A 25,093-nucleotide genomic window follows, 5' to 3' on the forward strand; every position below is an offset into this window, starting at 1 on the left:
TCTTGGAATTGTAACCGTCCAAATGTGAGGTAGTATAATGAATGGAGAAAAACCACGAGGTGTGGCTTTCCATTTGAAGCTGTAAGCTTGGAACGTGCTGCTGCTGCCATTCTAGTCAGATAGCTCTTGAGAACTGTCTAACGGCGGTCTCTGTGAGTTCAGTTTTCCTTCTCTGCTTCTAGACTGCATTTAGAGAAATACTTGCTTAAAATATTTATCCTCTAAATAGAAAAATACCTTTGGAACCGTTCAGAATCTCAACGGCACACATAATTAATGGGAAACATTTCACAAAGCTGATGTAAGGATAATATACATTTTTAGGTCTCACTCTGAATGATGTTAGAGAAGAGCTTAGGTATAGACCTTTTATAACAATTCATCCCTAAATGACCACCTTTTAAAAGAGTCCTTTATAAAAGATTATAAACTTGTTTTGACTTTTAACAATAATATAGTTAATTACAATCACCTCACACTTAGCCAGTGTTTCTATGTTGCAGTAGTTACTCTAGTTAGAATAAGTAAGTTTATATACTAAAGTCATATGTGTGAGCTTAAGGCTAATGTTAAGGGAAAACAACTTTTCCAGGAAAGGCACACAAGGAAGAAGTGATTCTTCTGTTACTGAAAGAGTATTCCATAATACAGAGAAACATTACTGTAGGGATCAATCAGAAGTGTCTATGTGCACTGCATTTTAAAAATCTGTAATGTGGTTTCATTAAAGATACTGTAGGCTGGCCTTTTGAGAATCTCTATTAGTAGGGCTATGGAAATTCTTAATCCTCTTTTTTGTTGTCATTATGTTGAGAATATAAAAATGAATAGTTGAATGATTGAGGAATGTTCTTGAGAATATTATTTGGAGTAATTATTGGGGCAAAATCAGTGCCTTTTCTCTGCTTGAAACAGTGACTAAAAAGAAAGTGGGCAGGCTCCTGGTATTGTTATGAAGGTCGTGCTCCTGGGCTCTGTATAACTGCAGGGTATTTAAAGTTCCTGGTATCCTTGGAAACACAGACTGTTTGTGATACCAATTGGTGCTTGTGTTTCAATGACGTCACACAATTTACAGATCCACACAATGGATCTCTTGTTGGTGGCCCTACAGAGGAGTCTAGATAGTTTTGGAAAAGCACCTGAAGAGAGAAACAACGTTTTCTCTCAGGCTTTAATTCTAAGAACTAATGACAGCTTTACTATCCATCCCTTAATCTTTTGAGTTTGGATTCAACTTTTTCAAAAAAGAAAAGAATATCAGAAATATTTATTTAGAATATCTAAATAAATATTTATTTAGAAATATTTAAATATTTATTTAGAATATTTAGAATATCTAAATATTTATTTAGAATATCAGATATTCTAAAAGAATTTAGAAATGCTAAATTTCTCTTTGTTTTACATTCTTGTGATCGCTTTGGAGAAGTACATACATGCTTTTGTACTAATTGAAACATGTAGAGAAACAGATGAGGATTAATTGCTCTTCTCAGGGTTAGCCATCAGCTGTGCAGTGGTAAGAGACTTGTAGAGCTGAGTGTTTGAACTAATTGGTCAGATTAAAACAGTGCCATTAAATTTTTTTTTTCCCCTCTTTCTTTCTCTCTGTCTCTCTCTCTCTCTCTCAATCTGGGACATAATTGGTAGATTGCCTTAAGTGATGTGCATTAAATTGACCAAACCAGTCTTTAAAAAAAAAAAAGAAAAGGCTTGTTTCTTCTCTTAAATTCACTTCTGTTTGTAATTGTTTCTATGGCCAAACGGCTATAGGTTTATTGGCTCCTCCTTTGTAAAGTTTGCGTCAAGAATGATGTGTAGATTCATGGCACAACAATCTACCTAAACGTGTCGGATGATAACAGATGAAGTTTCCTTTTGTTAGAGCAAACCTGTGTAGTTTGGTTTTTCCTCCAGAATATTTCCAAATATTTATTTGGATAAATTCCAAAAATTTATTTATATATATTCTATAATCTTGAAGATCATTCACAGCTTAAATTGTCTTCCCCCTCATTTTATTTCAATATTTTTAGCAATGGAGAGGGCAATGGCACCCCACTCCAGTTCTCTTGCCTGGAAAATCCCATGGACTGACGAGCCTGGTAGGCTGCAGTCCATGGGGTTGCTAAGACTCGGACATGACTGAGCGACTTCACTTTCACTTTTCACTTTCATGCATTGAAGAAGGAAATGGCAACCCACTCCAGTGTCTTGCCTGGAGAATCCCAGGGACGGGGGAGCCTGTTGGGCTGCCGTCTATGGGGTCGCACAGAGTCGGACACGACTGAAGCGACTTAGCAGCAACAATAGTTTTGAATTGGATTATGAAACAAATCCGGAGAATGCAATGGCACCCCACTCCAGTACTCTTGCCTGGAAAATCCCATGGACAGAAGAGCCTGGTGGGCTGCAGTCCATGGGGTCGCTGAGAGTTGGACACGACTGAGCGACTTCACTTTCACTTTTCACTTTCATGTATTGGAGAAGGAAATGGCAACCCACTCCAGTGTTCCTGCCTGGAGAATCCCAGGAACGGGGGAGCCTGGTGGGCTGCTGTCTATGGGGTCACACAGAGTCGGACACGACTGAAGTGACTTAGCATAGCATAGCATGAGACAAATCCATTGTTTCAGACATGTGATATAAACAGAAAAAAACAAGAGCTAACATTTACTGGAGTCTTAAAATACACCAGACACTGTCTACATGCTTAACATTTCTTACTTAATCCTTACCACATCTGTGTGAGGTTACCATATTATTCCCATTTTAAAAATGAGAAAACTGAGGGCCTGAGAGGTGAAGTATATTCACTAGAGTCTCACAGCTGGTAAGCCATGGGATATCTCATCAGTCAGGCTTATTCAGAGTCTGTGCTCTTAACCACTCAACCTATATGCCTCTCAATAACAGTGATAGTGTTGTTGTTGTCTAGTCGCTGAGTCATGTTCGACTCTTTTGCGACCTCATGGAATGCAGCCCACCTGGCTCCTCTGTCTGTGGGATTTAATAAGAGCTAATAGTTATTGAGCCAGAATTTCTTCTTTGAACCAGAAATTGAGAAATTGTTCTCTGCTTATTCTAGTGTGCTAACTTAATCAAATAACCTGAGTTGGGAACATGAGTCTTGTCATGATGCTGAGCCTCACTGCCAAATTTCTGGCTTTGGTAGTCTCTTCTCTCAGACCTTTGTAAACAGTTCATATGTCCTGAAATCAGGGTTGAGTTTTAATAAGCAGCTACTATATAAGAATCCTAACCGAGGTCAGTATGTGCCAAGGCACTAATAGTATTACTTTCCTGTATAATGAACTACTGTATTCCTTACCTTCAGTTCAGTTCAGTCCAGTCACTCAGTCGTGTCTGACTCTTTGTGACCCCGTGAACTGCAGCACGCCAGGCCTCCCTGTCCATTACCAACTTCCGGAGTTCACCCAAACCCATGTCGATTGAGTCGGTAATACCATCCAACCATCTCATCCTCTGTCGTCCCCTTCTCCTCCTGCCCACAATCTTTCCCAGCATCAGGGTCTTTTCAGATGAGTCAGCTCTTCGCATCAGGTGGCCAAAGTATTGGAGTTTCAGCTTCAACATCAGTCCTACCAAAGAACACCCAGGACTGATCTCCTTTAGGATGGATTGGTTGGACCTCCTTGCAGTCCAAGGGACTCTCAAGAGTCTTCTCCAGCACCACAGTTCAAAAGCATCAATTCTTCAGTGCTCAGCTTTCTTTATAGTCCAACTCTCACATCCATACATGACTACTGGAAAAACCATAGCTTTGACTAGTCCCTTTGGTACTAGCCTTGACTAGTCCTTTGACTAGGACCTTTGTTGACAAAGTAATGTCTCTGCTTTTTAATATGCTCTAGGTTAGTCATAACTTTCCTTCCAAGGAGTAGGGGTCTTTTAATTTCATGGCTGCAGTCACCATCTGCGGTGATTTTGGAGCCCAAAAAAATAAAGTCTGACCCTGTTGCCAGTGTTTACCCATCTATTTGCCATGAAGTGATGGGACCAGATGCCGTGATCTTCGTTTTCTGAATGTTGAACTTTAAGCCAACTTTTTCACTCTCCACTTTCACTTTCATCAAGAGGCTTTGTAGTTGCTCTTCACTTTCTGCCATAAGGGTGGTGTTATCTGCATATCTGAGGTTACTGATATTTCTCCCGGCAATCTTGATTCCAGCTTGTGCTTCTTCCAGCCCAGCATTTCTCATGATGTACTCTGCATAGAAGTTAAATAAGCAGGGTGACAATATACAGCCTTGACGTACTGCTTTTCCTATTTGGAACCAGTCTGTTCCATGTCCAGTTCTAACTGTTGCTTCCTGACCTGCATACAGGTTTCTCAAGAGGCAGGTCAGGTGGTCTGATATTCCCATCTCTTACAGAATTTTTGACAATTTATTGTGACCACACAGTCAAAGGCTTTGGCATAGTCAGTATAGCAGAAATAGATGTTTTTCTGGAACTCTTGCTTTTTTGATGATCCAGCGGATGTTGGCAATTTGATCTCTGGTTCCTCTGCCTTTTCTAAAACAAGCTTGAACTTTATCCTTAATTTCGGGGGAAATTAAAACCTTAGAGGGTCACATGAAGAGTGTTAAGTTTCAACTCAATATTCTAAATGCTATATATTTATACAGACACCCCCCCCACACATATATATATATATATGCAAATACATTTAAAGCCTTATAGGCAGCATTTCATTTTTGATTCCTAGGGTCTTTAAGTAGACTTGAACTAGTTAAAAATAGGTGGTTCCCTAGTAACAGGTGGTTCTCTAACTATTAATAGAGACAGTTAAGCATCTGAGGACTCAAAGTTAGCATTTCTATGCCACCCACACTCTGTACCATGATAGAGAAGTTAAATTATGGATGTATTGATGTGTTTTGTTTCTTGTCCATCAGCTTGATATTGATCAACTTAAGTTTAGAACTTGTCTTCAATCATTTTCTACTTTGGCGCACCTAGCTACATATTTTTTAGTTGAACAAAATTACTTTAAAATTTAATCCTTTTTAAAATTAATTTTTTAGAGTTAAAATTTAATTTTAAATCAAAGTAGTAGATGGACATAGTTACAAGTGTGTCCTATAAGGACTGAACTCAAAAGAGCAAGTTAGCTTCCATGCCCATTACTGCAGCTAGTTTCTGTACCATGCAGGCTACTTGCAGCTCCTTTAGACTTTTTCTACTACTTGCCTTCAGATTTTATAATAATTCATGCATTCACACATACTCATATGAAAATATAAATAGACTTAACATAGTTTCAAATACTGTTTGGAGCTATCTTCTACTATTAATCTATTTTTAAAAACTATTTCTACACACAGCTAAATTTACATTTCATATGAGTTAGATTTGTTTAAAATGGGACCATATAGTAATTTCCTCCACCTTTTTAATGGCCAAGTGATTAACAATAATACTAACAAACTTTCATTGTGTGCTTAGTAGGTGTGAGGCACTTTGTGAAGCCCTTGATGTGTGTTACCTCATGTGAGCCTCACAAAAATCTCTAAGGGACTAGTTCTGTCATCCTTACTTTAAAGATGAAGAAATTGAGGTTTACTTAGGTTGAGGTTGAGTAATTTGTCTAAGGTCACACAACTTACAAACAGAAGAACCCTTTTTAAAGATAATTTTTATTGGAATATAATGTACACAAAAGTGCACAATCCTATAGCTTAATGTATCATTTGATGAATTTGCATAAAGGCTACATACCTGAGTAACTGCTGAAGAAACAGAACATTGTTAGTGTTCCGGGAGTTCATGTCTATCCTTTTTCAGTTACTGTATATCCAAAGAGTAACTGGGATGCTGACTTTAATATTGTAGGTGAATTTTACATTTCTGAACTTTCTATCAGCTGTTATACATCTTTTATGTCTGAATTCTCTTGCTCAGTATTTGTAAGCTTTATATATGGTGTTACATGTAGTTGTTCTTTCTCATTGGTATATAATATTCCATCTAAAAATGGTCACAATTTATCCCTTCTATTTGTGGACATTTTGGCTTCTTTCTAGTTTTTACTTTTACAAATACTGCTGTCATGCGCATTCTTACACATGTCTTTGGTGAATATGTGTCCACATGTCTGTTGGGTATATATCCGGGAATAGGATTTCTAGATATTTTTCTATGTTCTGTTTTAGTAAATATTGTCAGTTTTCCAAAGTGGTTGTACCAATTCACACTCCCTCCTGTGGTTACTTTATATCCTACCAACAGTTATATTTTCATTATAGCTATTCTGGTGGGTGTATAGTAGTATCTCACTGTGGTTTTAATTTGTACTCCCCTGGTGATTAAAGCTGGATAACCTTTTACATGTTAAGTGGACATTTTGATGCTCTTCTTAATGAAGTTGTAGTCATGTCTTTTGCCCATTTTCACTTGGGTTGTCTGCTTGTTTCTTCACAAAATCTATTGGCTTTCCTTACCTCTGTCCCTTTTATCTGAAGCGTAAACTTCTGACTCTTCTAGCTTTTTATTCTGGCATTTGGTGGTGGTGGTTTAGTCACTAAGTCATGTCCGAATCTTGAGACCCCATGAACTGTAGCCTGCCAGGCTTCTCTGTCCATAGGATTCTCCAAGCAAGAATACTGGAGTGGGTTGCCATTTCCTTCTCCAATTCTGGCATTTGCATCTCATTATTTCTAAGCATTATGTATAATACTGTTTCTTTATTCTTTAGTTTTAGAGCTTTTTGTTGATTTTCTGTAATGGTAGATGAGGATTTAGCTGCCACATACAATCATCCCAGCGTCCTTATCATACTTCAGTTCAATTCAGTCACTCAGTTGTGTCCGCCTCTGCGACCCCGTGAACCACAGCACGCTAGGCCTCCCTGTTCATCACCAATTCCCGGAGTTTACCCACACTCACGTCCATTGAGTCAGTGATGCCATCTAACCATCTCATCCTCTGTCATCCCCTTCTCCTCCTGCCCTCAATCTTTCCCAGCATCAGGGTCTTTTCAAATGAGTCAGCCCTTCACATCAGGTGGCCAAAGTATTAGAGTTTCAGCTTCAACATCAGTCCTTCCAATGAACACCCAGGACTGATCACTCTTAGGATGGACTGGTTGGATCTTCTTGCAGTCCAAGGGACTCTCAAGAGTCTTCTCCAACACCACAGTTCAAAAGCATCAATTCTTCAGCGCTCAGCTTTCTTTATAGTCCAACTCTCACATCCATACACGACTACTGGAAAAACCATAGCCTTGACTAGACGGGCCTTTGTTGACAAAGTAATGTCTCTGCTTTTTAATATGCTGTCTAGGTTGGTCATAGCTTTCTTTCTAATGAGTAAGCGTCTTTTAATTTCATGGCTGCAGTCACCATCTGCAGTGATTTTGGAGCCCAAAAAAATAAAGTCAGCCACTGATTCCACTGTTTCCCTATCTATTTGCCATCATACTTACATATATTTTAAAACCACTATTCAATATTCCTTTTTCTTTTCCATCTCTTTGTCTTTTTGTTCTACTTTCTGGGATTATTTTCTGAACTTTATCTTCCACTTGTATTATTGAGTTTTGTTTTACATTTTTTCCTATGGTTTTTTTTTTTAATATACAAAAGCTGTTTTAGTTCTATGAATGTTGCTTTTTATGAAAATTATCCTGTTTTTGTCTCATGGATGCCATTTTCTTCTCATATCTCTTTAAGGTAATGATGGCTGTTTGTTTGTTTTTTTCCTCCTACATCACTTATGTCTATTTCAAGTTGTGTTTTTTTCTATTTTGATCTCTATTTTCTCATGTCAGCAGCTTTCCTCTGATCTCTGGTAATTCTTGTTTGTCTGCTCCAGATTAAGAATGGGATTTGAGAAAATTGCCTGGAAGATCTGAGTATGAGGTTGGGCCTTGTCCACTGAGGGCTTTAATGTAAGGTGATCTGGGTGGGCTGTTGGTTGGGAGAGCTCCTTTGGTTAGTATCTCTGATTCTTTTCTCTTGAGCTGATCTGATTCCCAAAGAGTGCTTTTGTAATTGTCTGCCTGGTAAGTAAAAGTCTGTCTGCCAGTTATGAGAGACAAATGGACCAGGTGAAGAGAACTTTGAAGGAAGCATTTCTTAGCATTTCTTATACGTTTTCAGGATGCTTTTCTCACCTGTGACTCATCCTTTAGTCTACTCTTTATTTTACCCTTCCAGGCAAGGGGAATGTGGGGATAGTTACTGATAAAATATTCAGAGAAATAATCTTAGGAGTCTGATTTTTTTTTAATTGAAGTGATTTACAATGTTGTGCTAGTTTCAGGTATATAGCAAAGTGATTATAAAAATATATATATCAGTTCAGTTCAGTTCAGTCGCTCAGTCGTGTCCGACTCTTTGCGACCCCATGAATAGCAGCACGCCAGGCCTCCCTGTCCATCACCAAGTCCCGGAGTTCACTCAGACTCATGTCCATTGAGTCAGTGATGCCATCCAGTCATCTCATCCTCTGTTGTCCCCTTCTCTTCCTGCCCCCAATCCCTCCCAGCATCAGAGTCTTTTCCAATGAGTCAAGTCTTTGCATGAGGTGGCCAAACTATTGGAGTTTCAGCTTTAGCATCAGCTTTAGCATCATTCCTTCCAAAGAACACCCAGGACTGATCTCCTTTAGAATGGAGTGGTTGGATCTCCTTGCAGTCCAAGGGACTCTCAAGAGTCTTCTCCAACACCACAGTTCAAAGCATCAATTCTTCAGCACTCAGCTTTCTTCACAGTCCAACTCTCACATCCATACATGACTACTGGAAAAACCATAGCCTTGACTAGATGGACCTTTGTTGGCAAAGTGATGTCTCTGCTTTTGAATATGCTATCTAGGTTGGTCATAGCTTTCCTTCCAAGGAGTAAACGTCTTTTAATTTCATGGCTGCAATCACCATCTGCAGTGATTTTGAAGCCCCCCAAAATAAAGCCAGCCACTGTTTCCACTGTTTCCCCATCTATTTGCCATGAAGTGATGGGGCCAGATGCCATGATCTTAGTTTTCTGAATGTTGAGCTTTAAGCCAAGTTTTTCACTCTACTCTTTCACTTTCAATCAAGAGGCTTTTGTGTTCCTCTTCACTTTCTGCCATAAGGGTGATGTCATCTGCATATCTGAGGTTATTGATATTTCTCCCGGCAATCTTGATTCCAGCTTGTGCTTCTTCCAGCCCAGCATTTCTCATGATGTACTCTGCATATAAGTTAAATAAGCAGGGTGACAATATACATCACATATATAATATATATTCTTTTCCAGATTCTTTTACTATATAGGTTATTAGAAAATATTGAGCACAGTTCCCTATGCTAAACAGTAGGTCCTTGTTGTTTATCTCATTTCTATATAGTCATGTGTATATGTTACTCCCAGTTTCCTAATTTATCCTGTCCCCCACCCACATCTTTCTCCTTTGGTAGCCATAAGTTTGCTTTCTGTGTTTATGGGGTCTCTGATTCTTCAATCAGTTTTATCTAGTTCTTATTTTAGACCATCTCTTCTCCCCATTGAGAGGTACCTAGTGCTGGCCTATCCCTGAACTTTTTGAGGATTCTCTGGTATAAATTGGGTAGTTTCTTACCTTTTCTAAGCCTTATCTCAGGATTCAGTTTTCTCAGGCCTGATTAAGGCAGTTACCATTTGAATATATTCTTTATAGCTTCTAAAATTTCACTTATTTCTTCTCTGTTTTCTCTATCATTGTGGATTATTATTGCTGTCTCTACATATAAATATGAATTTATCTTTACTGTAGTTTTGTGGGGTTTTGAGAAGGACTGAAATTGTATGTGTTCAATCTGCCATTTTATCCCAGTAGCTTCTATATATTTCTTGAAATTAAATTTGAATAAGGCACTTGTGGACCTTTTGAAGAAACTCCAGGTTCTTCTGTCAACCAAAGTTAGAAGTTTTGGACTTAGACAGGCAAATCAAGCTTTTGACTGATTTTTTTTTTTTTTTTTTACTGGTTGTAACCTAAACTAAATCTATCAGCTTCTCCCTCAAACCTTATCTTTCAGAATTCTTCATCTAAGTAAATGAAATCCCCGTTCACTTCTTCACACAAATGTGAGTCAGTGGTGTCACTTACCTATTACAACCTTCCAGGGGCTTCCTTTCCTTCCTCGGCTCAAGATCAACATCCTTAACTTGGTGTATAGGTCTCTGAGTGATCTTGAAGTGAAGTGAAGTTAAAGTCGCTCAGTCATGTCTGACTCTTTGTGCCTATGGACTGTGCCGTCCATTGAATTTTCCAGGCCGGAATACTGGAGTGGGTAGCTGTTCCCTTCTCCAGGGTATCTTCCCAAACCAGGAGTCGAACCCAGGTCTCCCAGATTGAAGGAGGATTCTTTACCAGCTGAGCCACAAGGGAAGCTTAAGAGTACTGGAGTGGGTAGCAGCTTGTCCCTTCTCCAGCGGCTCTTCCTGACTCAGGAATTGAACCAGGGTCTCCTGCATTGCAGACAGATTCTTTACCAGCTGAGCTGCTATTTCAGCAACCCCCTAATTCTGTACTTACCTCCTTGCTTCCCATGCATCTGCCTTAGGTCCTCTTTTTCAGATTGTTGAAGGAGCAGAGCCACTTTATTCCTCAAGGGTTTTGGGACCTATGATTTCATTTGCCTGAAATGCTAATACTTAGACTCCCTTCCATACTGACATACCACTAAGCATGCTCTCAGCTGCTGTAATGCCCCAGACTAAGTTCATAGCTCTCATTCTGTACTCTCACAGCACCCTATACTGCTTTTTTAAGTAGTGTTTATCATAATTGTTAACCACATGCTGATTGTACAGTGTTTGTCCCCTCAACTAAATTTAAATTCCCTGAGTTCAGTGGCTTGGTCTGTCCTGTGCACTGTTAGATCTGTAGTGTAGAGTAGAGTGCTTTACACACAGTACATAAATGCTTACTGAATTACAACCAAAACCAAATGAAACAAAAACAAGGAGAAGCTTTATGATGTGCTAGAAAAAAATCCTAGTTTATAAGTCAGACTAAATTCTGAGACAACTGTGCTAAATGTGTCTCTTTGAATAAGTAATTTTATATCTCTGAGCCTCATTTTATTAATCTATGAATTTAAGAGGTATTTTTACTGACCTTTAAGATATCTTTCAACTCTGATTTGTTTCCCAAAGGATACCCCTCTTCCTCTTCTATGCATTTCTTATCCTGTTGACCTTTATTTTTTTAATTTCTTCTCCCACTTGATTTTCATCATTATTTGCTTCCCTATATTCATTTTTTTCTCTTTACTATCTATAATGTGAATGTATCCCTCGATATCTTGAACTCTCACCATTTGAATATTTGCTGCAATCTCTTGGAAATTTTTAACCTAAAATTGACTATTCACATTGAAATATCATTGAAAGAAACTTATGTGTGTGTTCTGGCCAAAAACATTAGGTTGCACATTAACCTGAGTGAGGGAATATGGAGTAAACTATTGTCTTTGAATCAGTTGTTTTCATAACAGGATTGTGTTTCATGATGATGTTATTTAAGGGTTTCCTTTTATCTAAAATTCTTTAAGATAATGGAAAAGCCTGTGAAAAGTAGGTGAGCCTAGAAAAGCTCTTATGTTGGGAGTAAAGATGGAAATGATAAAGGCTGAGAGGCAAAAGACAAGAAGTTAAAAAATATAAATTTGACTGTACACATGTTCTGATGTACTATATAGTTATTTTTACCTATTTGCGAGAAAAAGTAAAATGAAAATGATTTAGTTTTTGTTATCTCATAGTTAATATTTGCATTCAGATAATTGTTTTTTCTTTTTACTTTTGCAAACAAATAATTGTTTTTTACCTTAGCACATTTGCAGTAAAAAAAGAAAGTGTAACTTTTATCCAATACTGAATATATGCAGAAACATATTCAGTAATAGCTTAATTAAATATTTAGTGATTTTTTATGTTTATTTTTAATTTAGAAAGTTTTTAGAAATTTTTTGTGGGTTGCATGTGTAGGTTAAAGAATGCTTAATATCTGGGGAAATTAATTGGTATTTTTAGATGGGCTTGAATTGAATTGTTCAATTTCTACTTAGGATATAGTCTCCAGTATGTGAAAATTTGCCATCCAACACACTTTTAGAAACAGATTAGATTTAGATAAGAGGAATATGTGTTCTATTTCTGTTGATTGTATTGAAGAAAAAGTGCTAAACGCTTCATTTTACTGCTTTATATTCTATTGTAGTTGTTTGCTACCTCTTACTCATTTGCGGTCATTGGTTTTTTGATGAAAAGAAAGGTTTTTTGCTTCTCACATAAGTCAGCAGAGTTGTGTCAGGACCTTGCTGACTGAATCAGGTTGTTGATTTAGCTGTGAGTGACTGATGGGATCCCTTAGTGAGGCCTGTGATATCTCCTTGATAGTTTTCACTGTAAGCTCAGTGGTTTGTGGTCCAAACAGGTCACAATTCAGGAAAGATGCGTATTTAGGTCTGTGTTCTACTCCATTTGATACAGGGAGGTAGAGCTAGTAACATTTTTTTAATGCTGCCAAAGTCTTGACAAGTTTTATTTTTTAATTCAGTCTGTCTTCTTCTGCTCCCCTAGAGCGTGAGATAATGACAGTATTGGCTGTAAGCTGCTGCTGCTGCTGCTAAGTCACTTCAGTCGTGTCCAACTCTGTACGACCCCAGAGACGGCAGCCCACTAGGCTCCGCTGTCCCTGGGATGCTCCAGGCTGTATAACCAGTTGTGAAAAACCCAGAAACTGATCTCTCAATAGTGGTAAACTATTTACTCTTTTTGTTTCCTTTCTCCTCTAAGAATCACATTCTTTTAAAGGCTCTAATTCTTTCCCCACAGCAGCTGCCCCTGAAGGAAAGCGATGAGATTCAATTCAAAAACAGGCAGGCATGGGGATAGATTAATATAGGAAGAGGTACAAAATATAGCAAGAAGGATGAGTAGTACATAGTGTTTGAGATTAATTCTTAGTCTAGTTCATTTTTCTACCAGTAACAGGAACATGAGGTATAAAAAAGATCTTGAATTTTAATCATTTCTACAACAACATGGTTATGTTTTAAGAGCCAGGCTACTGTTTTCTTACACTTCTCTTAAATTTGCACAGTGCTTGACTGTTTAAGAAGAGTTGAATATAGACCTTTTTTTTTTTTTTTCCTTCTAAGGATGAGTATACAAATGAATTATTTTGAGTATTTTCTGAAAACCATGGATGTGAGTGGTCTATTGGGATTGAAGAACAAGCCGTGATTGACTATCATTTGTCACCTTATCGTGGCATCATTTATAACATTCCATTTGGTTACCCGGGCTGTATAGTTCATGTTCCTTTAGCAGTGCTTGGTCCAATATGGCAGTTATGGGACTTAGTTCTTCTAATGCATATGTAAAAAGTGAAGGAAAATGAAATGATCTGCTCTGCCTACTGCTTCATGGCGTGTGTGATCAGATACAATGCAAACTGTGTACTAATAATGTGGAAGGGAGAAGCAAGGTGGACCCATCATAGGAAGTGTTTCCCAAACTAAAATTAGTTCTTCTACAAAGAAAAGTGTTGCCTTGATCAAGAAAGTTGTCAGTCATGCCTTCAGGGAACTTACTGTCAAATAACTGTGATGGAGCAGAGTTAGACTCACCCCTGCTTAGGCCCTGATGCTGCTGAGACTGAGGAGACAGCAAAGAGCCTGTTCGCAAACTGTGCTGTTGTTTCGTCACTCAGTTGAGTCTGACTCTCTTGTGACCCCATAGACTGTAGCCCACCAGGCTTCTCTGTCTGTGGAATTTCCCAGTCAAGAATACTGGAGTGGGTTGCCATTTCCTTCTCCGGGGGATCTTCCTGACTCAGGGATCGAATTCGAGTCTCCTGCATTTGCTGCCGGATTCTTTACCACTCAGCCACCAGGGAAGCCCTTGAAACCCAAAGGAAATAATCCACCAGAATCCTTTATTATCTCTTACTTGTCCTCTCTTTTTAAAAAGGTGACAGTGAGCATAGGGGATTTCCTGACTAGACACGAGTGATCAAGTAGCATGAAAATTAAGCCTTCCTCATTGAGAAGGAAAATAAAATAGTTAGCTTAGATTAAAAGGCAATGTAAATTCATTTCAACAAATAGTTATGACCTTATAGGGAAATTATGGTAAGACTTGTATTTTCATAAAGGTAAACATTTATGGCCTAATTTTTTATTTTAAACATTTTATCAAAAGCGTGTTTATTATTCACTAAGGTGAGTGTGACCATACTTAAATCTACTGGGGCCATTGATCCATATGCACTGTAACGCAACTTGCCAGCTTAAAGATTCATAGGATGTCAGGACAAAACAGAATTCACAGACAGTCATTTTAGTGTTTGGATGGTTATCAATCTAAGAACATTTTTGTTTGTTTCTTCTGGAAACAGGATATTTTCTGACATTTTGACAGAATATGGAGGGTGGAAAGGTAGCAGGGGGATAAAATAAAATTAGGTTTCATTTTAGTATCCTGTTAGAGTTTGTGTTTCCTGTCCATCCTTTAAGAGTGAAGCAGAGTCACAAAGTGTATTGATGGCGGTAATGGATGGCAGCTTCACTAGGTCTCCAGCAGACAGCATTAACACATTTGTAAAATAATTTGGTCATTTAGCTCTAATATCTAGTGGGCGGCTACTGAGCAGCTGCTATGGTTAGTGGCATTATTAAAAATTATCTCCACATGACAGCTGTAACATTTTTTCTGTTGTAGCAGAAACTGCCTGTAGAAGATAGCCAAGCACACACCACATTTTTAAAAGTTTTATGGCAGGGCAAGGGTTTTATTATTTATCAGAAAAATAAAGAACTGCCTTTAAAAAATATAGCATGTTCAGTTCAGTTCAGTTGCTCAGTCATGTCCGACTCTTTGCGACCCCATGAACCCCAGCACACCAGTCCGCCCTGTCCATCACCAATTCCCAGAGTTTACCCAAATTCATGTCCATTGAGTCAGTGATGCCATCCAACCATCTCATCCTCTATCGTCCCCTTCTCCTCCCACCTACAGTCTTTCCCAGCATCAGGGTCTTTTCAAATGAGTCAGATCTTCATATCAGGTGGCCGAAGCATTGGAGTTTCAGCTTCAGCATCAATCCTTCCAATGAACACCCAGGACTGATCTCCTTTAGGATGGACTGATTGGATCTCCTTGCAGTCCAAGGGACTCTCAAGAGTCTTCTCCAACACCACAGTTCAAAAGCATCAATTCTTCGGTGCTCAGCTTTCTTCACAGTCCAACTCTCACATCCATACATGACCACTGGAAAAGCCATAGCCTTGACAGCTGCTGCTGCTGCTGCTGCTAAGTCACTTCAGTCGTGTCTGACTCTGTGCGACCCCACAGATAGCAGCCCACCAGGCTCCCCTGTCCCTGGGATCCTCCAGGCAAGAATACTAGAGTGGGTTGCCATTTCCTTCTCCAGTGCATGAAAGTTAAAAGTGAAAGTGAAGTCGCCCAGTCATGCCCAACTCTTCGTGACCCCATGGACTGCAGCCCATCAGGCTCCTCCATCCATGGGATTTTCCAGGCAAGAGTACTGGAGTGGGTGCCATTGCTTTCCTTAGACAAACCTTTGTTGACAAAGTAATGTCTCTGCTTTTAAACATGCTATCTAGGTTTGTCATAACTTTCCTTCCAAGAAGTAGGCATCTCTTAATTTCATGGCTGCAATCACCATCTGCAGTGATTTTGGAGCCCCAAAAAATAAAGTCTGCCACTGTTTCCACTGTTTCGCCATCTATTAGCCATGAAGTGATGGGACCAGATGCCATGATCTTCATTTTCTGAATGTTGAGCTTTAAGCCAACTTTTTCACTCTCCACTTTCACTTTCATCAAGAGGCTCTTTAGTTCTTCGCTTTCTGCTATAAGGGTGATGTCATCTGCATATCTGAGGTTATTGATATTTCTCCCGGCAATCTTGATTCCAGCTTGTGCTTCCTCCAGCCCAGCGTTTCTCATGATGTACTCTGCATGTAAGTTAAATAAGCAGGGTGACAATATACAACCTTGATGTACTCCTTTTCCTGTTTGGAACCAATCTGTTGTTCCATGTCCAGTTCTAACTGTTGCTTCCTGACCGGCATACAGGTTTCTTAAGAGGCAGGTCAGGTGGTCTGGTATTCCCATCTCTTTCAGAATTTTCCACAGTTTATTGTGATCCACACAGTCAAAGACTTTGGCATAGTCAATAAAGCAGAAATAGATGTTTTTCTGGAACTCTCTTGCTTTTTCAGTGATCCAGCGGATGTTGGCAATTTGAGGCAATTTGATCTCTGGTTCCTCTGCCTTTTCTAAAACCAGCTTGAACATCTGGAAGTTCACGGTTCATGTATTGCTGAAGCCTGGCTTGGAGAATTTTGAGCATTACTTTACTAGCGTGTGAGATGAGTGCAACTGTGTGGTAGTTTGAGCATTCTTTGGCATTGCCTTTCTTTGGGATTGGAATGAAAATTGACCTTTTCCAGCATGTTAGTTGACCTATTAATATAAATGATATTTAAACTTGAACTTCTAATAAAACTGTTCCGGACACTTTGGTGAAGAGAAAAATAGCCCTTTGTCATTTTAGGGAAATTGACATGTTCTTAGCTAGTTTAAGCAAATAGCTCTGTTTTAAAGTTATTTAGATTTTTTTTGCTTCTGTAAGAAAGTGGTCACTCCAATTCTGAGACTTATAAAGTAATGCTTGTACTCTGACTTTGACTTCTCACCAAATTCAGAAGCAAAAAAATGTGATAATTGAAAATTTAAATATTGGGGAAGATTTGTCTTTTCTAAGCCAGGTTGTCTCTGGCATGGGAATAAACACATATGTGAGAATACTAATCTTACTACAGCAGTTCAGACCTGTGCAGTTTACAGCTGCTTGTTAGAAATGTGTTTCTCTTTTAATGTATTTTAATTGTCCCTCTTATAGGTAGATTTCCCAAAACTATGTGTGTGTTTTTTTTAATGGTTGGTACTAAGAATTAATGAAAAACTATTGAGAGTGAATGAAACATTAGGGTTGTTTTAAATGGAAGTTTCTCTTTATAGAATCCTCTGTAAAGTTTGTTTTGGATGGCCAAAACTTTAAATAGATTTAAAGTTTTACAAGTTGCATTTAATTTAGAATTTTAGAATTTTAAAAAACATTGTAGTTAGTAAATGGATATAAGTTAGAAACAACTCAGATGAACTTCTGAGGAGCTATGATAGACAAAAATAAAATTTCTCAAGCAGTTTTTTATTTTACACTCTCCATATTTGGATTATAGACTTATTCTTTTCCATTCTCCTCTATGCCTCTTTCTGTTTCCTATCAGATCCCTTCATTTACTCTCCTACTCTTAAGTCTTTCTGAGATGCTCCCAAAGTCTGGAAGAGACAAAATGCTTACTCTCTAAGAGGAAAATTATTTTGTGGATATTTATAGATAAGCCTAATGGAATTTCCAGCTCTATCATATCATTTTGGTTCCTCTTTTTCATCAGTTGATGCGATAGGCTATTTTGCTTCCTTCTCTGGTATGAGGAAAAGTTACAAGGAAGGATTACACATACAAGAGAAGTTTTTTAGTTGTTGTTGTTTCTTTGTCAAGTAGTTACTAAATTTATATTAGCATTTGAAGAGGCCCAGAGTTTGACTTCTAGGTTTATAGGTAGACAAAATATAATGGTATTTTCAATGCTGTTTTGAAATGATGTGGATATAATGGATTGCAGTGAATCCTTCAAATTAAATTCAAGTTTAAAAGCTTCCCTTTTGGATTTTCTGTATGCCTTTTCTTGAAAAATCTTTGTCTTAAACTTTCCTGCTGAAACAAAAGCAGAATTACAGTTATATAACCTGTCTTATGAGTATTTATAAATCTGTATTTGTATTAATTGCTATTTATTCTCTCAGCTCTTTTGTGCTGTACTTTCCCCACAAACAGCTAGAGAGTTACCAGCATTGTTGATTTCTGTTTCAAAATTTGACTCACATAGTTCCTTTCTTTCTTTTTCCACTGTCACCAGTCTATGACCCTAATCATCCCACGCCCCGGCCATTACATTAATCTCCCACTCATTGTATAAGAACTCTGGTCTTTTCCCCACTTCATCTTACAAACTATTACCAAATTTTCTTAGAATCTTTCATTGCCTTCCTATTATGTAAGCGGTGGTTTTTAAAGTATGGTCTGTGGAACCCTAGAAAGGGTGCCCTTGATCTTTGAGGTTAAGATTATTTTTGTTTGTTTGTTTTTACTGTGTTGACATTTACTCTGATACAAAAGGAGTTATAAGCAAAACTGTTGATGCAGTTGCAGGAATCAAGGCTGTGGGACCATGCTATGCCAGTAGTCATGCAATCTTCTCTGCCACTGATAGTAGGGGGGAAAAAAGCCAGTTTTCCTTAAGGATATCCTTGAGAACTCAGTGAAAATCTTTAATTTTATTATATATTAACCTTTGGAGTTTATGTCTTTTTAACATTCTGTATGATGAGAGGGGAAGTACACTTAAGTTGCATTCTGAAGTATGACAGTTATCTCCGGGGAAAGTATTAGTGGAAAGTGATCTGGGAGCTAGACTTATCATTTATTTTTCATGAACACCACTTTTACTTGAAAGAACAACTGAAAGATATGACCTGCGTTTACCTGAAAATGCTATTAAAATATTTCTCCCTTTTCCAACTGTTTATCTGTGTGTTTAGATTTTCACTTATACTTAAACCAAAACAACATAAAGCATAAGATTAAATATCACAACAAATATAAGAACCCAGATGTCTTCTATATTCAGATTTGAAAAACTTCAAATATTGTCACTCCTCTCACTATTTTGTTTTGTTTTGGGAAATAGTTGCATTTCATCAAAAATGTGTTATTTATGCTAACACGCAGTAGGTTTGTTCTTGTTGTTAAATGAATAAATATTTTAAAAATTTCTTAGTTTTAATTTCTCATGTGGTAAATATTGATAAATATAGCCCACATAAACAAACAAACAAAAAAACTCTTTGAAGTCCTCAGTTTACAAAGTGTAAAGGAATCATGAGATCAAAGATTTTGGAAATTATTAGTCTACATAATAATATCCAGTCTCAAAGAAGTACTTTCCAATGGGGTTCATTGTGTAACTGCTGATTCTTATTAATGTTTCTAAAATTATTCAACTTTTGTAATAAGGGTAATGTCCAGTATCATTGGTATCCTTACAGGAATTGGACAGCAGCAATCGAAAATTTCCTTCCAGTTTTGCTCTTAAGATTCTTATTTGTAATTCTAAAGTTGTTACTTTATTCAGTAGTGAATTTTAGATACTAAATGCAATTGAAAGTCAGAAATTAGAAGTATGTCAAGAGAGCCAGAGAAAAAGAGGGTGGGAGTGAGGGAAAGTGGGAGGGGGAGGGATTGATAGACTTGGTAAAGTGAAATTAGGCAACAATGTGAGTTTGTCCTGAGTTTAATATAGCCTCAGTAAACAGGCTTTACAAGTGTACTATTAAACCTTCATTTAGCTATGGAAATGAGGACACAGTAGAATGAATAAATTAAATTCATAGGTTTTCAGAAATATCTTATTTAGATTGTTACTTAAAATGCCCTTTAAATCTTAACCCAGAAATGCCAAAAAGAACAAAATATCCCACTTATTCTGACTTCTTGTTTTCTTCCTTTTAATGCAGTCTTATAAAGTGATCAAAATGTGGACCATAGATAGTAGGAAAAAATGTGAAACTACAAAATTTATGACATGGCTAATCAACCTCATAATTTAGACAGACAGAAAAACTAAAATGTGGAAGTACTGCTTTCTATTTCATTCTACCTTTAACACTGGAGAGGAGTAGTTCAGGGTCCCCAGCATGCTTCATGAGACGTTGTCTTGTTTCACAATAGCGTGAAGGAACTAGGAGAAGCTCACGTTGGAGAAGGGGAGGACTTTAAGGGAGACTGTAAGATGATTACTCAGGTTGACACAGGCAAGATAATTCAGGTTTTCTTAAATTCAGTGCTGGTGGCAGATTGATATTTTGTCAGGAACCCTGGGTTTCCTGCTATAAAAGTTTTCCATATTCTAGTTTTTACGGACAGAGCCTATCAACATCTTCTTGCTCAGTGTGGATCATAAGATTCAGATTAAATTGCAGGGGGCAGTTTAGGTCATCCATGGCCAACTTACATAAGAAGGTTAGTCATTTGAGTGAAAACTTGTCTAGGCCACAAAACCACCACATTTCTACATAAAGTAGGTGCATCCCTCTCTGTTTAAGTGATCTTGGTATTTGACTCTAAAAATAGGTCTGCATTGTGGTAAAAATGTAACCCATTTGTTTATCCAAATCGTGTGAAGAAAATCAGCTTTGACATGGCTTTTAAGTTCAGGCAAGAATCTTTTATCTGCCAAGAATTACTGAATTAATTCCTTTAAAGCTTTTTGTGATAATTTTAGGAAAATTTGAAGTATAAACAAAACTTTAAATGCTTGAAATGAAAGAGTTGAAGGTAGGAGAGACTTGGTGTGGAATGGAGAAGCTACCTGTGCAGCAGGTACTGGTGTGCGAAGTTCACAGGAGATAGAAGCAGAAAAACAAGGGGAAGAGGAAAGACAGTGAACTTCTAAAAATTAGTAAGCATGTCACGCCAAGCCCTGGTAACATTAGTTGTTCTTGGATCTTGACTTATTTTGGAGGGTAGTTGATGAGCTCCCTAAACATGCCAAGCGACAAGTTTAGATAGACTTTTAGAGAGCAACGAAGTTAGCCAGAAGGAGTGCTGATGACAATGTTGGACACATATGGGGATGTAAGAAGAGAGGCATACATACACCTAATGCCCTGAATACTGACCTGTTTACTGTCTACAGATCGTCACCTATAGGTATGCATATTTGAGTAATTATAGCGTAAAACATGGAGAAGGCAATGGCACTCCACTCCAGTACTCTTGCCTGGAAAATCCCATGGATGGAGGAGCCTGGTAGGCTGCAGTCCATGGGGTCGCTACGAGTCAGACACAACTGAGCGACTTCCCTTTCACTTTTCACTTTCATGCATTGGAGAAGGAAATGGCAACCCACTCCAATGTTCTTGCCTGGAAAATCCCAGGGACGGGGGAGCCTGGTGGGCTGCCGTCTATGGGGCCGCACAGAGTCGGACACGACTGAAGCAACTTAGCAGCATAAAACATGTAGGAAATTATTTGAATTTCCTTGAAGTTGGTCAGTACCAGAAATACCTATCATCCTGTGATAAAAAGACTAAAAGTCTATGGAAAGTAATAGTAATGAAGACTCTCACCTAATAGAAAAAATGCACTTATTTATTATTGATATTTACAACTCTCCTGCACTCATGGGCATTTGTTTTTTAATTTCTTCAGTTTGAAGTGCTCCTCTAGTGTAATAACTAAATAGTAATAAGTAATGTATTCTAATGTTTAATGTTTCCTACACTGTATTTCTGAGAGGAATTAGTCCTTCATGGCTAAAGAACTTTTGATATATCTTGAAACATCATGAAAGCCTTACTCAGTGGATCTAATATGCACTTATAGTTAAGATATGTGTCAAGTTTTTCAATAGCCCAAATGAGCAAACAGTTCATATTAAAAAAATTTTGAAGTGATATTTTTGGATCTCACCCCTAAAACAAAGGCAAAAACAAAAAAATAAAGAAACAGGACTATATCAAAACAAAAAGCTTCTGCACAGCAAAGGAAACTGTCAATGAGATGAAATGGCAACCTACTGAACTGGAGAAAATATTTATAAATCATATATCTAATGAGTTAATATCCAAAATATATGAAGAACTCATACAACTGAGTAAAAAACAAAAAATACCCACAGCAGTTTGATTGAAAAATGGGCAGAGGATCTGAACAGAAATTTTCCAAAGAGACATATAGATGGACAACACATATGTAATGTATTCAGCTTCCCTGATCATCAGAAAAATGCAAATCAAAATCAACAGTGAGATATCCCTCACACCAATGAGAATGGGTATTTTCTAAAAGACAAGAAATAACAAATGATGACAAAGATGTAGAGAAAACAGAACCCTTGTGCCTTATTGGTAGGAATGTAAACTGGTGCATCCACTATGGAAAACAGTTTAGAAGTTCCTCAAAAAATTAAAAATAGAACTACTGTGCTGCTGCTGCTGCTGCTAAGTCGCTTCAGTTGTGTCTGACCCTGTGGGACCCCATAGACAGCAGCCCACCAGGCTCCCCCGTCCCTGGGATTCTCCAGGCAAGAACACTGGAGTGGGTTGCCATTTCTGTCTCCAGTGCATGAGAGTGAAAAGTGAAAGTGAAGTCGCTCAGTCATGTCCGACTCTTTGCAACCACATGGACTGCAGCCTACCAGGCTCCTCTGTCCATGGAATTTCCCAGATGAGTACTGGAGTGGGTTGCCATTTCCTTTTCCATACAGCCCAACAATTTAGCTTTTGGATATTTATCCAAAAAACATGGAAACACTAATTGGAAAAGCTATATGCATCCTTGTGTTCATTGTGTCATTATTTACAATAGTCATGAAATGGAAACAACCCAAGTGCCCATTGGTGGATGAACAGCATACTACTCTGCCATTGAAAAAGAAATGAAATCTTATCGTTTATGACAACATAGACCTTGAAGGTATTATGCTAAATGTAATAAGTCAGAGAAAAACAAATACTGTGTGATGTCACTTATATGTGGAATCTAAAATCTAATATAAAGAAAACAAAACTCACAAGTACAGAGAACAGCATGATGATCTGCAAGAGGATGGTGGGTGACATGGGTGAAGGGGGTCAAGGGATACAAACTTCCACTTATAATAAGCCATGTGAATGTCATCTGCAGCATGGCGATTACAGTGTTGTAGTGGATACTTGAAAGTTGCCAGGAGAGTAAATCAAAAAGTTCTCATCAAAAGAAAAAAGATTTTCTAACTTATTACGGTGACGGATGGTAATTAGACTTGTTAAGATCATCGTTCTGCAGTGTATACAAGTATTGACTCATTATGTTATACACTAATATAGTGTTACATGTCAGTCATATCTCAATAAAAGAAAAGTAACATAGGAGATGAGACTTCTAGAATAGTTGAAACATTTAACTTTGGTATTATATTATATGCCTCCAACCTTTAAGAGCCCTGAGGGTAATATGTTTAGATCGTCTGTTTTTAAGATCTTACTGGCCTCTAGTGGTAATATGATGCTATAGTTTAACCAGTTCTAAAATCTTTACAACTGACCAAAAATAAAGCCATTTTGAAGATGTAGGCTGCCAATAACTTCACTCTTTAAATTCAAGCTCAGCAGTACTCTTTGAGTGTACATGCAGCAAGCAGCATCTTCTTCCGAAAGATATCTATCCTTTATTCTTGTTTCTGAGTCACCCCCACCTCCTCCTTTTGAGTGATAACTGGTTTTGCCCTGAAGTGATCTCCCATTATTTTAGTGCATGTCCACTGGTGATTACCGTGTCCAATTTGTACTAACAATTCTTCCCAAAGTGTTTCAGCCCTCTTTTTTTGCAGACTATAGGGCAAAATCTTCCCTCTGTCAAAAAACTGTTTATATTTTCTTCAGAGGAATTTTAAGTTTTCGGCTTAACCATTTAGGTTTATGTTTAGCCCACCTCCCTTGATTTTGAAGCACCTTCCATTTGAAATGTGAATTTACCAAGCATGGTAGTGATCTGTCCCTTTTGTTTTTGTGTCTGTCACACAGATGTGAAAGGGCCACCTACCCACCGTCTGTCTTGTGGCCAGTCGCCCTACACCGACACGACAACATGGGAGCGGAAGTACTGCATCCTCACAGACAGCCAGCTGGTGTTGCTCAACAAGGAGAAGGAGGTGAGGCTGGATGTTACTGAGAAAAGCTACTTCCCTTTTCTGACCAAATTCCTAAAATAATCTAGTCTTAAATTTGCATCTCGATGAGTTACACTTATGAAAATGGAGGCTTTATGAATGGAGACTCTTAAGTGGTTCCAAAGCGCTGCCAGTGTCGTCGTGATGAACACATGATTGTCACGAAGCAGTGACTTCAAGACCGGGCTGGATATTCACTACGGGGTAGTGAAAGAGATACTGAGTTGAGAAATTTGGAATGAGAATGGGTTGGATTGTGTAGACCTGGCCCTGAAATTATATCAGTCTATGGCGGAGCCTGGTGGGCTGCCGTCTGGGGGGTCACACAGAGTTGGACACGACTGAAGCAACACAGCAGCAGCAGCAACAGCTATTAGAAGGACTTCCCTGGTGGCTCAGATGGTAAAGAATCCACCTGCAATGCAGGAAACCTGGGTTCAGTCCCTGAGTTGGGAAGATCCCCTGGAGGAGAGCATGGCAACCCATTCCATTCTTGCCTGGACAATCCCCATGGACAGAAGAGCCTGGTGGGCTACAGTCCACAGGGTCGCCCAGAGTCGGACATGACTGGGCAACTAAGCCCAGCACAGCTATTAGAAATTATATCAATCTTGCTTCTTACAAGTAACAAATGGCACAGTCAGCAGATTAATTGAAAGAAGTTTAATGAAGGGAGTATACAGAGGTATGGCAGCAAAAGGGACCCACCAGAGGGTGATAGTATACACATTAAAGCAGTTATCACCCTAGACCTTCAGGGCAAGGGAAAGGAGCAGTTTTTCTGGAACCCAGAGAACTGTAGTTGCACAAGAGGGCCAATGACAGTAGCTTTGGCTGTATACAAGAAAACACCACCTCTACCAAAACAAAAATGGCCAGCAGGGAGGAAACACTAGAGAACAAACACGCCTGCTCTCTTTTCCTGCTTTCTGATTTCTTGCCAGTTACCTACTGGCCAAACCTAACTTAAAGCCAAAGAAAAAGATTGCTTTTGATGTGTTCCAGAAATCTGTTTCCTAAAGCACAGCAAGGGAGAGAAGGGCAAAGAATAGATCTGGAGAGACAGAATGTACTAAGTACAGACATTGAGTTCCAGGTAAATTTTCTGTGCTTCTAAGTAAAAAAACCCTTGCACTTACATATATACCATTATTACTTTACTCCTCAAACTGTTACAGTGTGCACATTCTTCCACATCCAATAATTTGTTTGCCTCTTGGTGATT

At 38.3% G+C, this 25,093-nt stretch overlaps 1 protein-coding gene across 5 annotated transcripts in view; it reads left to right on the forward strand.

Moving 5' to 3' along the window:
• The window catches only part of RASAL2 (RAS protein activator like 2), a 402,889-nt gene that overhangs the window by 183,505 nt on the left and 194,291 nt on the right, over positions 1-25,093 (forward strand). For all 5 annotated transcript variants that reach the window (XM_055582761.1, XM_055582754.1, XM_055582755.1 and 2 more), the window contains exon 2: positions 23,723-23,850. Coding sequence is in view for 4 of the 5 variants with exons in the window: in XM_055582754.1 (XP_055438729.1) it covers positions 23,723-23,850 (128 nt within the window). In the remaining variant the exon portion in view is untranslated. The remainder of the gene's footprint in view (positions 1-23,722; positions 23,851-25,093) is intronic.

Source organism: Bubalus kerabau, chromosome 5, assembly GCF_029407905.1.
Source record: "Bubalus kerabau isolate K-KA32 ecotype Philippines breed swamp buffalo chromosome 5, PCC_UOA_SB_1v2, whole genome shotgun sequence".
Taxonomy (NCBI): Eukaryota; Metazoa; Chordata; class Mammalia; order Artiodactyla; family Bovidae; genus Bubalus; species Bubalus kerabau.